The 15508-nt window shown below is 32.9% G+C and overlaps 3 protein-coding genes across 6 annotated transcripts; 2 read left to right on the top strand and 1 right to left on the bottom strand.

Moving 5' to 3' along the window:
• Positions 1 to 345: 345 nt before the first annotated feature.
• Positions 346 to 4333, top strand: LOC108483419 (protein disulfide isomerase-like 1-4). Its single transcript, XM_017786800.2, has 12 exons — positions 346 to 1065; positions 1203 to 1332; positions 1524 to 1689; positions 1777 to 1895; positions 1992 to 2072; positions 2237 to 2323; positions 2467 to 2541; positions 2683 to 2751; positions 2847 to 2927; positions 3007 to 3141; positions 3249 to 3305; positions 3882 to 4333. The coding sequence occupies exons 1-12, from the start codon at positions 485 to 487 to the stop codon at positions 4071 to 4073; spliced, it is 1773 nt and encodes a 590-aa protein (XP_017642289.1). The 5' UTR covers positions 346 to 484; the 3' UTR covers positions 4074 to 4333.
• Positions 4334 to 7821: 3488 nt separating this feature from the next.
• Positions 7822 to 8706, top strand: LOC108481589 (classical arabinogalactan protein 6-like). Its single transcript, XM_053026420.1, has 2 exons — positions 7822 to 7879; positions 8036 to 8706. Exon 2 carries the CDS (start codon positions 8045 to 8047, stop codon positions 8528 to 8530), a length of 486 nt encoding a protein of 161 aa, XP_052882380.1. The 5' UTR covers positions 7822 to 7879; positions 8036 to 8044; the 3' UTR covers positions 8531 to 8706.
• A 1116-nt stretch (positions 8707 to 9822) lies between these two features.
• On the bottom strand, positions 9823 to 13982 carry LOC108481028 (uncharacterized). 4 transcript variants are annotated; one of them, XM_053026749.1, is made up of 9 exons: positions 13632 to 13916; positions 13459 to 13507; positions 12425 to 12913; positions 12171 to 12333; positions 11735 to 12029; positions 11330 to 11402; positions 11158 to 11248; positions 10696 to 10775; positions 9823 to 10453 (listed from the first exon to the last, which is right to left on the bottom strand). In XM_053026749.1, the coding sequence occupies exons 2-9, from the start codon at positions 13459 to 13461 to the stop codon at positions 10193 to 10195; spliced, it is 1455 nt and encodes a 484-aa protein (XP_052882709.1). In that variant the 5' UTR covers positions 13462 to 13507; positions 13632 to 13916; the 3' UTR covers positions 9823 to 10192. The 4 variants fall into 4 exon arrangements, with proteins under 4 accessions (XP_052882709.1, XP_017639678.1, XP_017639677.1 ...); XM_017784189.2 differs by lacking the exon at positions 13459 to 13507 and having other exon boundaries at positions 11735 to 12014; positions 13632 to 13982; XM_017784188.2 differs by lacking the exon at positions 13459 to 13507 and having other exon boundaries at positions 13632 to 13779.
• Between the last annotated feature and the right edge of the window lie 1526 nt (positions 13983 to 15508).

Here is a 15508-nt window from a genome sequence, read left to right on the forward strand (position 1 = left end):
ATATTTAGAAAAGGAGCATTATACCTTAACGATATGAAATTATTATTATTTAATTATTTAATTAAATGAGTTAATATATTAAAATATTAATTAAAAATATAAAAGCTTAAAACAAAATAAAATAGAATATATAAATTTAAGTGAGGAAAAATTGAGCTTGAGACTCAAAGAAAAATATATTTAATGTTTTTTCTCTCCCTCTAAAAAGGACTTATTTTTATAAATTTTCAAAAAAATCTAACAATTTAGCCAATAATTTTTTTTACAGTTAATTTAGCTACTAATTAGCAATGGAAAATGATGAATTAAATTAATCATGTCCGAATCCCGACTGAAAGACGAAAACGACGTCGTTGGACTGAGTTGTTGACCTTCTTGCTCAGTTTGACTTCCATCTTTTATTTCCTTCCACACTATAAACCCTACCCAGATCAGAGATCTCGTCATCCTCAGTTTTCTCTACCATCTCCGATCTCTTCTCGAAATGGCGTCGTTTCGGTTCTTCATAGCTATCTCCCTCGTTTCTCTCATCCTCATTTCAACGTTCACTCCTTCAATCTCCAAGACCGCCAAAAACGACGACGTCGAGCTAGACGACGACGAGGATCTCCGTTTTCTCGAAGAAACGGAGGGAAAAAAAGACGCCGCTCCTTCTCATTCCAACTACAAAGAAGAAGACGGCGGCGACGACGAGTACCCCGACCTGGACGACGAGGACTTCGGGAACTATCGCGATTTCGATGACTCCGATTCGGATCCGTACAAGGAACCCGAAGTCGACGACAAGGACGTCGTCGTTTTGAAGGAAGGGAACTTCAGTGATTTCATTGAGAAAAACAAGTTCGTGATGGTTGAGTTCTACGCGCCGTGGTGTGGCCATTGCCAGGCGTTGGCTCCGGAGTACGCTGCGGCGGCGACGGAATTGAAGGGAGAAGAAGTGGTGTTGGCCAAGGTGGACGCCACGGAGGAGAATGAACTGGCGCAAGAGTATGACGTGCAGGGTTTCCCTACTGTTTACTTCTTTGTTGATGGAAAGCATAAACCTTACCCTGGTGCTAGAAATAAGTAAGTTTTGATTAGGATCATGGGTTTTCGATTATCTATTGAATTCACGATTTGATTTTAGCCAAATCATAGTAAAAATGTAGAAACTAGAATGTACCGTCTTTGTTTAATTGAAGATTTAATCATTGACAATTCAGGGAGGCCATAGTGACCTGGATCAAGAAGAAGATAGGGCCTGGTATTTCCAACATTACCACCATCGACGAGGCTGAACGCATATTGACTTCAGAATCTAAAGTTGCTTTGGGTTACTTGAACTCTTTGGTGGTATGATTTACCTTTCTCTGGTTATATTTCTGTAGTCAGCTATAGTTACTTGTTAGATTGGGGTGGCTGTTGTTCAATCAACATATTTGGAATTGTCATTAGGGGTGGCTTGATGCTCGATCTCCATTTATTAATATACCCCTTTCCCAAATGATGTTGTAATTCGATTCAGCTTGTTCTAATGATGACAGGGTCCTGAGAGTGAGGAGATTGCTGCCGCATCACGACTCCAAGATGATGTCAGCTTCTATCAAACTGTGAATCCCGATGTTGCGAAGCTTTTCCACCTAGATCCTCAAGTTAAACGCCCTGCATTGGTCTTAGTTAAAAAGGAGGCTGAAAAAATAAGCTACTTTGGTTAGTTTCTAGACAGATGCAATATTGATTGGAATCTTGATCCAACTTCATAGGGGAAGTTTTATACCCAATTGCTTTGTCTTGCAGATGGCCAGTTTGTTAAGACTGCGATATCCGAGTTTGTATTTTCCAACAAGCTTCCTTTGATTACAATTTTTACTAGGGAAAGTGCTCCTTCAATTTTTGAAAGCGATATTAAGAAACAGGTATTCGAATTATAACATTTTCTCCTATTTATGAACTTTTGATTTATACATGCCTTGGATTTAGTTTATTTGACACTTAAAACGTTCTTCTTGAAGATTTTGATGTTTGCTGCATCAAACATTTCTGAGAAGTATTTACCATCATTCCAAGAAGCAGCGAAATCTTTCAAGGGAAAGGTAACATTAAATCATCTAAGTTAAATAAAAGTACTCTTCAGTATTTGTTTGTGTTGATTTTAATAAACTATTGGCACGTGCGATTTCCATAAACTTCATTTCTCTCTAGTCCTGTAGATGGTAGTTACATCTTACTAATTTGTGTCTTGTATGTCTATTTGCAGCTTATCTTTGTTTATGTGCAAGTCGATAATGAAGATTTTGGAAGACCTGTTGCAGATTATTTTGGTGTCAGTGGAGACGGTCCCAAAGTATGTCTTCCTTACCCTTTATGTTCTTTTACCCCTAGAAAGTTCAATTTTTTGGATGGAAGATGTGAGAATGGGTGAAATTTTGTTGTATACTCCATTTGCAATGAGTTTGATGTTCACTATGGTGTTATTTTATCACACAGCTCCTTGCATACACTGGAAATGACGATGCTAGGAAGTTCGTCTTTGATGGAGAAGTGACGTTGGATAAAATTAAGGTGGTCTTTCTCTCCATGTCTTACCATATTTAGATTTATCCTACTCTCCTTAATGTGATTGGTTGCCAATACTTACTCTTCCAATCAACTTGTAAGCAGTAATAGTTTGACTTCAATTTAGAGGGTTCTACCTTTGTGTAGGCTTTTGGGGAAGATTTTTTAGAAGACAGGCTTAAACCTTTCTACAAGTCGGATCCAATTCCTGAAACAGTAAGTAACTTCTTTCACTTTATTGAGTTTCTCATCGTTGATTGTAATCTAACTTCCATTTTTCCTTTCCCCCCCTGAATTTCTATTTGACACAGAACGATGGGGATGTGAAAGTAGTGGTTGGCAATAACTTTGATGAAATCGTATTAGATGAGTCAAAGGATGTCCTTCTTGAGGTATTGCTGTAAGAAACAAAAAAGCTTAATTATATCTTTCTTTAAATGCACTCATTCTGTTAATTGCACTGAATACCAGATCTATGCACCTTGGTGTGGCCATTGCCAAGCACTTGAGCCGACATACAACAAGCTTGCCAAACATCTCCGCGGCATTGACTCTTTGGTTATTGCTAAAATGGATGGTACAACAAATGAACATCCTAGGGCAAAGGTAAAAATTAACTCAAATCCGTGCTTCAATTCGTCGTTAAGCTCATGATCCTATTCAATTCCTATTTTGCACTTGAGCTTGAGTGAACTTCTCTTATTTTTTGGCAGTCCGATGGGTTCCCGACAATTCTGTTCTTCCCGGCAGGAAACAAGAGTTTTGATCCCGTAAGTACTATATGATATTCTGCTTACAACATCCTTCCTATGAAATATTTTTGGACAAATTATGGTTTTGGTCTCTCTACTATGCTTAAATTTGGAATTTAATCCTTAGCACTTTAATTTGGTATAATTTGGTCACTCTACTTAATGTCATTAGTAGTCAAAGTAGCTAACATCATTAACTATTCTGATAAAAACCCTACATAGCCAATTGAGACTTAGCTTGATCGGCATGTGCATTGTTGCCAATGTAAGAGGACTTGAGTTCGAGTGTGTTGAAGTGCATTATCTTCCTATTTATGGGTAACTCTAGATATTGTGTTAAAAAAGAGCTGATATAATTAGAACTTATAATAAGATTGTTAGAAAAAAAACTGACATGCTGATATTCATTTTTTATATGTATTTTTTAATTTCAGTCAGTATTTGAAGGGTATCAGCTATTTGAGCTAACTAATAACATTATTAATGGAGATGGATTAAATTATCCCAAATTAAAGTATAGTTTGAGTATATTCATCTGTTTCTCTTTGTAAAAAGATTGAATGAGAAAATGTGTGAAATACTGGGCATTGACAGATAACTGTGGACACTGATCGAACTGTGGTGGCATTTTATAAGTTCCTAAAGAAACATGCATCAATCCCATTCAAGCTCCAAAAACCAGTGTCAGCACCCAAAGCTGAAGCAGCATCAACCCCAGAAGCAAAGGGTGAGGAGTCGAAGGAGAGTGATAAGAGCAGCAATGGTGGTTTGAAGGATGAGTTGTGATCTCACAGTGAGGTTATATTATATGAATAGATAGAGTAAAGAATAGTGAGTAGGAAAGAGGAATCCGAAAATTGTGAGGGTTCCTAGTGTTTGGTGTAAGAGTTTTTTTTTTTTTTTTTTCTCAGAGGACAGCAATTGGCTTTTTAGACATTGAAGAATAAATGGCCCATTGTTCTCTTGCTATCATGCCACCTCATCTAAACATCTTTCCTTCCCTTTTACCTATTAATTTTGATTCCATATTGCTTTCGGGGGCACAATTACTTTTCAATACCTTAAGTAATGTAATGCTAAATACTTCACTTTTGATTGTGAAATTTAAATTAATTTTATTGTTTTCAACTAATTAATGACTCTTTCAATAAAAATAATTTTTTATCATAAGAAAATAATGTATTAAACATATTTTCATTATTGAAAACAATTTTGTTTTTATTTATCAAATGTGTTTTTAATTTTTAAAAATAAAAATCAAATCAAAATTTTAAAATGAGAATAGATAATATTTTCCAAAGCCAAACGAAATTTAAGATTTAAGTTTGTTTTACTTTTGAAATGATATTATCGAAATGCAGCTATTTATATTATTTAAAATTTTAAATTAATTTATATTGTTGCATTAAATTATTTGGTGCATTACCATTTATTTTAAAAATAATTTATATTTATTATTTAAAATATATATTTTATTTATCATTATATTAAATAATTTAAAATCTAAATATTTTTTAATTTTAATATCATATCTAAAATTAATATTGTAATTGTTAACCGCAATGCTAAAACTTGAAATTACAAATCAATACTTTTCACTTACATTTGTAAGGCATTCTTAAATCAGTAATTTTCAATTGTAATAACAACTCCAAATTAACTCTTAAATAAAAATAATTTAAACTCAATGCTAGTAATGAATTTAAATTCAAAATTATTCAAATTTCAAATAACTCGAACAAATAAATTATAATAACTCAAATTAAGTGTGAAATTTGAGCGATAAAATTCAAAATAGTCTCAAATTAAAAATATTTCAATTCAGACAAATTTAAACACAAAACAATATAAACCTAAATTAATTTGAACTCAAAACAATTTAAACCCAAATCATCAAACTTAAAATAATAAATGAATTTTTTAAATATAAATTAATCCAACTTAAAATCAACTTCATTCCTCCCATTATTTGTATCAGTTCACCTTTACAAGCAATACAAGCAATGAGAAATGGGATATTTGGTGGGGAGGCTGAAGAGCATGTGAAATCATGTGCCTTGGTCCATGAGACTCGGAGTTCACCGAAGATCGTGTTCCCTATTACCCGCCGCTGTAATTTGACCTTAATAAATTGAGTCGGTGGGGGTCTAAATGTAATCCTCAATAGGTCCAACAAGTTCAAGTATTAATTCATTCACCAGTTGCCCAATGAAATTTTGAGTTTTATTAGGCGTAAATATTAGGTCTGAATTCTCTTTTAATTATTTTGAATTTAAATCTGATTATTTATGATTTTCTTTTTAAATTTATTTCAATTTTCAATTTATTATGCTTTAGATTAAGTTGTCTCTAATTTTAATTAATCTAACATATATTATTTATGATTTGAGTCGAGATTTAAAAAAATTACAACAGTTTTATTTATTTTCCTAGTTTGCTATTGGTGTTTCCTCTCACCAATAAATTAATACTCTTTTTTAACTTTTTTTAATTTGTTATTAGTGTTTGTGGAGTGTCCAATCCATTAAAAATAAAAAATCTAGAATTAAAATAAAATTAAAACTCATTCGATTAGGGAAATAGGATCAATCTTACATAAATTGATCATTTTATGAATAATTTTGTACCCACGACCTTTACAGCCTTCTAGAAACTAAAAAGGGAAAATTAAATCAAAATACAGATACAACTTTAAGCAAAAGCATGAAAACTCTAGTCTCTAACACGACTTTGATTTTGGTTTTGATTTTATCGCAGATAATAGATCTGATCACGGATTATGCATCCTATAAATCGGTTATAACGATCTAGGAATATCCTTAAACTTCTTCGTAGTGATCAATTAACTACCTCAAACCTCTTCCTAGTGGAAGATCCCGACAATTAGCTCTTGCTCCCACAATTCAATTATTCGACAAGAATAAAAAAATTCGACTTAAATCAACAATCTCAATTATGTGGATAATTTAAACTAAATCACTAATTTCCTTAACATTATTTAAATACATCTAATTAAATCACGCAAATTTATTTTTTAGTAAAATAAATATCAATTACTATCTATTATTCTCGGGCTTGTTCCTAATTCACTTTTATAAAATTAAATATTTATTTAACTAAATAAAAATAAAAGATACGAGTATAATGTATTTTTAATGTGTGAAAATTATAAGTTAAATCTGCTACTAATTTTTGTATTATGTATAAGAATGTGGATTTAGTTTTTATATTTTTAATTTTTAAATTTTAATCTTAATCCAATCAGTACCAATAAAATCGATTAGGTCAAATTCTACTATTAATTTTGTACTATTTGTAAATTGTGGATTTAGTTTTGTTCTCCAATTTGATTAGTTTTAATCTTTACATTTTTTGAATTTTACTATTAATCATGACTAATACAATAGTAGTTAAATCTATTAACAATATAACGTGGTATTTTTATGAGTATTATGTGAAAGTAACAAGCTAATACAACATTACACATATGATAATTTATTATTTGTATAAAATTTTGGAAATAACATAATTTAACTTAATGAATTTAACGGCTACTCTTTGGGTTATTATTGAAATTTCAAAATTCTAAAGTACAATAACTAAAATGATCTACTTAGAATACAAGGATTAAATCAGTAACTTAAACACAAGACAAAGATTAATAGCGGAATTTATCAAAATTATATAAATTTATATTACTCTAACTTATAAAAATAACACAAACACAAACATTGCACGAAAAATAAAACAAATATATACATTATAGATTGTGTCATACTCATTACGTGGGTGAAAGAAAGACTTAATAATAAATTATATTTATAAAAAAATATTTAACAATTGAATCATAAGTGTCTATTGAGTTTTAGCTCAATTGACATCGATATTATTACTAGTGTAGGAAGACGTCGGTTTGAACATGCTGAAACGCGTTTTATCTTTCTATTTAAGGATTAAGGAGATGTTATGGATAATAAACCTCTTTTAGGCTCTATTTCAATCTTTAAACATTTTTTTAAATTGTTTAATTTAAATATTTTATATAAAATAAATTCTTTTATTGAATTGGTATCGAGCTAACTCCTTATATCAATTCAATAAAGCACATTATATATTTTATAGATATAAAACAAGAACACAACAAAATTATGCTAACCATGAGATAACTTGAGACATGACATAAGAATTTAAAATAATTTAAACAAATGATTTCGTGAAAAATCACATAAACACGATATTTTAAATACATGAAAAAATAATAAAAAACACATAATTAACTTCCTATATATTTATGATTTCATTTTAGGCCATCTTAGACGTTATCTTAGCCAACCTTTACAGTTTTATGAAAATAAAGATATCAAATTAAGCTAGACTAAATTGAAGAGAATAAATCTTAGATTTCAACATAATAGAGGGATTAAATCACAATTAAACCAAATGATACTTGTTTTGTCTGTCTTTAATCTCTCATTAATTGCCCATATGCCCCCTTTACTTAATCATTAAGTCCCTTAAATCTCTCATCAAAGCCGTCTCTTTTAATTCATTGTTTGGCTCCGTTCGTTCGCTCTCAACTTTCCGTTCAACGTGTATTCAAATTTTCACATTGTTTCATTTTCGCCCCCCTAAACTCCCGTTCCACTATATCTACCCCGTTTTCGTCCCATTTTTTCATTAAATTCTCCCCATCTTCAAATTCTCTCTAATATTCAACTGCTTCTTTTTTTTTTTTTTTCCTTTTTCAGATTGGTGAAATGGCTAAAGTCGGATTTTGTCTTACCTTTGTTTTGTTCATTGTTGCTGAACTCACTTCTGCTGCTGAACCGCCGGCGCCTGCGCCTGCGCCGTCACTCGGTGCAGACTTACCGCAACTCGCTCCTACTCCGGTGACTGGATCTCCCGACTCCGCGCCATATATCTCACCGGTAATGGATGCTTCGCCACCGGCACCAATGGGGCCATCTCCATCAGATCTGGCGCCAGGAAACTCGCCCGCGAGTTCTCCCGCTCCTTCACCGGTCGATGCCAGCGATATCAACCACAGCGACATCAATGCAGAAGGAAGCGAAGAGAAGAGCCGCGGCGATGGAAGAATGAGCGGCGGAAAAAAGGCGGGAATCGTGTTTGGCGTAGTGGCGGCAGCGTGTTTGGTTGGCTTCGGTGGATTGGTTTACAAGAAGAGACAAGAGAATATCAGGAGATCTCAGTACGGATACGCCGTCAGGAGTGAATTTCTGTGAAGAAGATGATGAACAGTACAAAGGTTTATCATTCAAATGTATTACTAGCATTTGATTTTGATTTGATATTTATTTTTTATTCTTTATAAAGAGATTTAAACTATTTTTGTATGAGATTAAAGATTATCGTAGCAGAAATTTTCAGTGAGTCCCGTACTGTTGTATTTCCATTACAATTATCATCTCTCAACGATGTCCGTTTGTTTTACCACTATAATCCATAGTTATTAATATAATTAAATTTTGAAAAAAAACCGAACAGTTATTAAATTACGTTTTCAAAGGTTTTTTCTTTTATAATTTAAATTATTTTTAGCTATTGTTTTCTAAAATAATTTAAATTATAAAAGAAAGAAAACCTTGAAAACGTTGTTTCTAATTTTAATTATGTAAGTAATTTAATTAAATTAGAGAAAGTTATTAGATTGATTGAGTTTATAATAATTTTGAATGTATTTAAAATTGAGGATGTCATGTTATTTTATTGGTGCTTAAAATTATAGATTTTATGATTTCTTTTTATCTTTATATTAAATTATGATTAGAAGTGATTATGAGTCGGATCGACTTTAGTATAATATTAAGTTTATTTTCTAGGCTTAAGCTTTGTCCAAAAATGACCAAAGCTTTGTCCAAAAATGACCAAAAATGAGCTTAAAAATTTACCTAAATTTAGTTCGAATAAAAATGTTAAAACTTAAGTCCGATTCGGTTCGTGGGATTAATTTTTTTAATATTAATATTTTTATATAAAATAAATTTAAAAATATAATACATCGATACATTAAGAACACTAAAATAAATTCTCAACAAATTAAAAATAAATAAACAAATATTTAATATTTATGCTTAAATAACACTAATAATATGCAACTTAACAATTAAATGCCTCTAAAATAATAATAAATTTAATAATAAAACAAGAATTATACAATATCTAAATAATAATAATAAATTATTAACAATATAATAACAAAATGAATACAAAATGGTGACAAAACAACACTAAAATAGTGGAAACAGCAGCAAGGTTTTTTTTTTATTGGCTTCAGCCAATGTGGAAGGTGTTAATGTGTTAACAGCAGTCTCGAAGGAAATTCTTGAAGTCCTTAATAGTGATAAGGCCAGTGATTTTATTGATATTGTATATTTGTATAGAAAGTTTAAAGTTTTTTAGTCTTTTCATCACAAATATAGTGAAATATAGAGAGTGGCTTTTATAGATAGGACCGACTGTATAAGTACTAAAATTTATCAAATTACAAAACATAGATTAATAAGATAATTTAAGGTTTAATTTTTATATTACAATTTTCATTTTTTATTTTAAAAATTAAATTTTAATTAGTAAATAATATCTCACACAAATCCTATCTTACCTCCCAATATATTTAGGGAAAAAAACTTATCTAAACCCAAATTAGACATTCTAGGCCGAGCAAATTTCTCGACCATTAAACTAAGTTTACTTCAACCCTAATTTTTCCTTTGCTTCTTCACTACCTAAACTCTAAAAAAAAAGCATTTTACAGCCTTGGGAAACAAGAAACCGCAGTAAAACAATGCAAAATTGCAACCATGTATTTCATTATATACCCCTTTCCATTTTGGCCTAAATGAAATCTGGATAAATTTCATAATGTAGTGTTGGAGAACCTGCAATTAATTCAGCTCCCACCGAACAGTTTCTGTATTTTGCTGGTTTACGTTATTAGGATCCGTCCGAGGCGAATTAACAGCTCTAGGGGATTGGACCGGAGCTCGAGTTATCACTTGTGAACTATGCTGTTGCTGCTCTAACCTAGCCCGCTGCCATCTTCTGCTACATCGTTGGATCTCAACGATGATGGAACTCCCACTCATTGTGACACCAAACCCGGAAAACGTTGCGAGGAGAATTGATAGTATTGCTTGTACCTTCACCTGCATGCCGCAGAACATTATGAATGAAACGGCTTTACGAATCCACCATGTCTAGAATGTCCCATTTTGGGTGCAAGAAGGAAGCTATAGAGTCAAGAGTATGTGGTCTAATCACCATTGCATTGAACCCGAAGCTTAACTCATTTCATTCATGCAGCCACCCATAAAAGATGACATTCCGGAAACCATTTCATTGATATTCCGGAAAGAGGAATGTCCTTTAATACAAGATAGACACTTACCTGCGAATAAAATATATGAGCAAAGATGACCACCAAAACAAATTGAATCGATGCGTAAATCCAGACAAATCTTCGTGTAGCTGAATACAAAGATTCGAGTAGTTTTAAGTCAGAGAACCTTAAGAGAACAGTGTGCCGTAATTTCTTATCAACTTTTTGAACTTCCTATAAAATTCAGAGTTTTGACAGTCAATGGTATTCCCACGTTTCCCAGCCTAGTCTACTATGGCTTCCTGATTGACATCAAGTGTCAGCATTGTGTGCAAGCATGTATGTGTGTTAAAGTTAGAATATAACTTCTAACCTACAAAATACATCGGTGAAACATGAAACGAGAGTTATAAACAAAAACTTAGACCAATTGGCGACGATCATATTCTGTTTCGGGTGGATGGACACAAAAACATGTTAACCGGACATTGGCAATAGTAACTTATAGCTCAGGTAAGTTTGCGAGCCTACCCATTGTTGATGAAGTCATGGATGAAAGGAGGCCTATCACACAGGCGAATGGAAGAGATATAGCAATTGCACCTATGCCCATTTTAACAATCTGCAGGCGAACGAATAATATGTCGAAAGTATAAAGTAGTGAAACTGGGGAAATATACAAATGAGAAACTACTTATCCTACCAGAAGCTGCTCAAGGAAACAAAAATATGATAGCATGCTGAGGAAAACAAGAATAGGGACCTCATGCCAAACCCTGCAAACATCTAACTGAAATTGTTACTTTCCTCTTGGTCACTTATTGAGCTCACGATAAAGAAGAATAAGAAAATATAGAAATACACTGCAACAATGAAACAGGCGAGGGATGAAACAAGTTCGTAAAACACCCTTCCTCGAAAAAGTGCATAACATACTAGATGTGATATTATTCATGAGTATTGCATCTCTTTACCAACACCGAAAATAACTTCCAACGAATGATCTAATCAATGTTCGAGACATATATACTAGAGTCTAGAGGTATATGTATATAAGGCCATCGATGAGGAGAAAAGCTAATGAGTCGGTAACAAATTGATTATTTACCTGTATCCTGGAACACCAGCTCCAACATTTTGAGGTCGAGTACTTTGGATTCGTAGAAGAGTGACGGGTAGGTTCTGGACCTCTTGGTTACACACATCACAGTTCTTGTTCCCTTTGATGGTAAACCATTTCACAGCACAGTCTTTGTGGGCCAAAGCGAGTTCGCCTCTGCAGCTGCATTCCATCTTAAGCGTTTCACCTCCTTCACATAGTTCAACCAGACAAATTCGGCAAACAGCCTCTTCTTCGGGTATGTCCTCACCATCATGATCACTGTTTTCTGAATAACGAGATGCTGTTAAGACATCAGCTGGTACGATAGTTACGAATAAATGTAAAACCTATGGTACTAATAAAATGATGACCGGAGGCAAGTTCGCAAACTTAAACTTATGCATACATATGTATAAATGCATAGACAAAGATGGAGAGATACCAGTATCAGGTCCCACCGAAGCATTCGAGTTTATTTCTCCATCCTTTACTCGTGAAGTTGAGGGAACCACACGAAAAAATGAATCCATTCTCCTTAAGTTTCCTTCTTTGCGGTTGAGAGGAAGTGAAAGTGAGCGAGAAAACTGCCACATGCTTCCCTTTCTCTGCAAGGAAAAGTTCTACTTCACATTAATACATACAGTTTCGTACGCTATTTATTCAAAATAAATCATGACAAAATATCACAAAACTTGCATTAGAAATACTTAGGCTTCCAGTGATTGCAGACTCCGAGTTCAAATGTGCAATACGAGTTACAGGCATCGAGGATGTCCTTTTCATCTGAGGAGTAAATATCTTTGTAAGCGACAATGTACTTGCAATGACGGGTTTCTCCCCTTGTGAACTAGAAGAAGATTCGGGGTCAAAGTTTGCGGCCTTTTCGATGTCTGAATTAGGATTTCTATGCTTAAAGCTTACTTTTGGTAAAAGACTCTTCAAGGACGACTTGCCTCTCGACGAGGAAGGACCCGAGGACCCCGTAATTCTCGCATCGGAGGGACTAGGTGTCAAGAAAAAATTCACTCTCCTGGGAGTCAAACTAGGTGTTGGGGGAATCTTTATTGCCACGGATTCTTGACAGGGTTCTTCCAAAGGTCTTGAGGGTATCTCTAGAACGAGACCACTTCTCCGTCTATTATGAACACAAGCTGTTTCCTCGGTTATTTCTAATGAATCTTCAACCTGAAAAACAAATCATCATTATGCAAGGAAACATAAAAAGGAGACTGCAGTTGATAGATACTTTAAGTAACTATAAGACCAGCTAACCTTATTTCTTTAAAGTGCATCAATCAAAAGAAATTTCTTACAAGAAAGAAGCTTTAATATACATACACACACACACACACACACACACACACACACACAAAAGTACAGAAGATTCTAATTCAAGCAGGGGTTTGAGGAATGCTCTGGCTGCAATTGACATATAGACTAGCTCTGAGTTTCGATCAGTTTCAGATCCGGGTTAGTCTCACATTCGGGTTGTTGACTTTTATGGTCAAATGTGTCAGGTTCAAATTCAGGTTCCTACACTCATATCCGACATACAGATATAGAAATATGAACTCCAAGAATTTCTGGAAAGAACTTAGAAAACTTCTATCATACACGTCGGACACATACACTTAAACCCGAGTCCAAGTAACATAAGTTGCATCAATGATCAACCACAAGAAGAAAATGAATTTCAAAAATGAAAACAAAAAAAGAAAAAAAAATCAAACCATAACTGAAGTTGGCCATGAAAATTTCTCTGCAAGGTCTCAAAAAAACCTTCGGAATGAAAGTATGAAACTAAATTCAGAAACAGTAGCAATCAACCAAAACATTAAAAAGGAAAATGGAACTTAGATTATAATAGAAGATTCAAAGGTGAAACAAAGAAGCTGGAAAATACCTGTTGAAGGCTATGTTCCTCCTCCATAGCTTTCTCTTCTGACCCCATTTTTTTCATCAACAAAATCAAAGAAATATCCCAGAGAGCTCAAAAGATATATAGAGAGGTGAGGGATCCACTTGAATAGTTATACACTGTATCATAATTTTTCTGCCATTAATATTTTAATAATTTTATTAAATTTATAAAAATAATTATATTTACCAGTTTCATAAATTTTTGAATTATTTTAATATTACATTTTTATAGAATACTTATCCATAATTAATCTTCCCTAAAAAACTTCGTTCACAAATATGCATGTGAAAGTGAAGAATAAAATATGGCATACTTATTGACACTCTTCTTGCCAAACTACGGTCCACAGCATCAGTAGAAGTTATAACTTATTCATTTTAGCTTTTTGTTATTCGTAACAATCCAAAAAGTTAAATTTTAGGTTAAAATTTATTGTTAGTCCCTATGTTTTGATAAAGTTTGAAATTTAGTCTCTACAAATATAAAAATAAAAATTAATTTCTCTCACCTTTTTCAATGTAAAAGTTTTAGTCGTTAATATTTTCTAGTTCATTAATATGGCATGTTGATTACGCCAACTTTATATGATATGGTATGCGGTTGATAGAAAATTAACATACTAGATTGAAATATTTTGACAAACAAAAATTAATAATGTTAATTATTGGATTAACATTTTAAATTGAAAAGGTAAAAAGATTTTATTTAGAGACTAAATCTTAAAACAAACCAACTATAGGGACAGGTAGTACATTACAATTAAATCTTCAAACTAAAACATTATCCCAATCAAGTCCTATCAATTTATTCGTAAGCTTTGGTATTAAATGTCAATTTTATGTAAAAATATGTATTAATTTCTACAAAAAGGAATCATATTAGATTCAAGCTGATTGTATTTTAGTTCTAGGATTCGATTGAAGGGCTATAAAATTTAGAGGTTGATTTAGGATTGACTCAGAGTTTAAGGATATTTAATGTAATTAATCCTAAACCTAAGAATGAAAGTGGGAGGGAGTGATAATTTTAACTTGGAAAAAATAATTACTCATAATTGCAGTACTTATCCATGAAAGTGTGTCCTAACCAACAATTTAAAAAAAAAATCAGAGTCATCCCGTCATCAAAGGGGGAGAAAAAAAGATCACCATAGGTAACTGGAAATGCAAGAAGCAAGGCGATTGCACCTGTTGTTGGCGTGAATACCTCTATTAAGAGACCATGCCACGATCACCCCCTCCCTTCACAAAAAAAAAAAGTTGTCGGTCACCAAAAAAGTTAATCGATGAGCGGCGATGGAAAAGATCCACTGACCATGAAGTGGACTCGACTACCAAATAAAGGTGTGCGGTATGACGGAACCCAAAAACCAATGAAACTCTGGCAAATGAGAAAACCTAGTGGTAACATCCAATAAGGAGATCGGTGCCTTATCGGTAAGAAAACGAGCCTCGACAAGAAAATGAGCCTAAAAAAAGAAAAAGAAAAGGAAACTACCCCAATCTCGAAGACTGAAAGCTAAAAAAGGAAAGGGGTGAGATTGGTCGACCGCAACCAACCAATGTAAAAGTAAAACGCACTTCAACGTACTTGAACTCGTAGTCAAAGAAAAACACCTTTAGGCGAGACCAAAACAAAAAGTGTTGGTTTTTTTTTAATGTTTATTTTCACTCATAATCCTCATTATCCCTTAAATCAGTAAAAAAATGCTTAGGTTCGCTTGAATTCATGTCTTTCTCATTATTGCAATAACTATTATGTCGATTGAACTAAGTTCAATGAACATAATCATGATTATTTTTACTTATAAGAAATCGGTAACAAAAGATAAATCAAATATTGAAATCTTGATAAATTAA

This window comes from Gossypium arboreum, chromosome 1 (genome assembly GCF_025698485.1).
Source record: "Gossypium arboreum isolate Shixiya-1 chromosome 1, ASM2569848v2, whole genome shotgun sequence".
Classification (NCBI taxonomy): Eukaryota; Viridiplantae; Streptophyta; class Magnoliopsida; order Malvales; family Malvaceae; genus Gossypium; species Gossypium arboreum.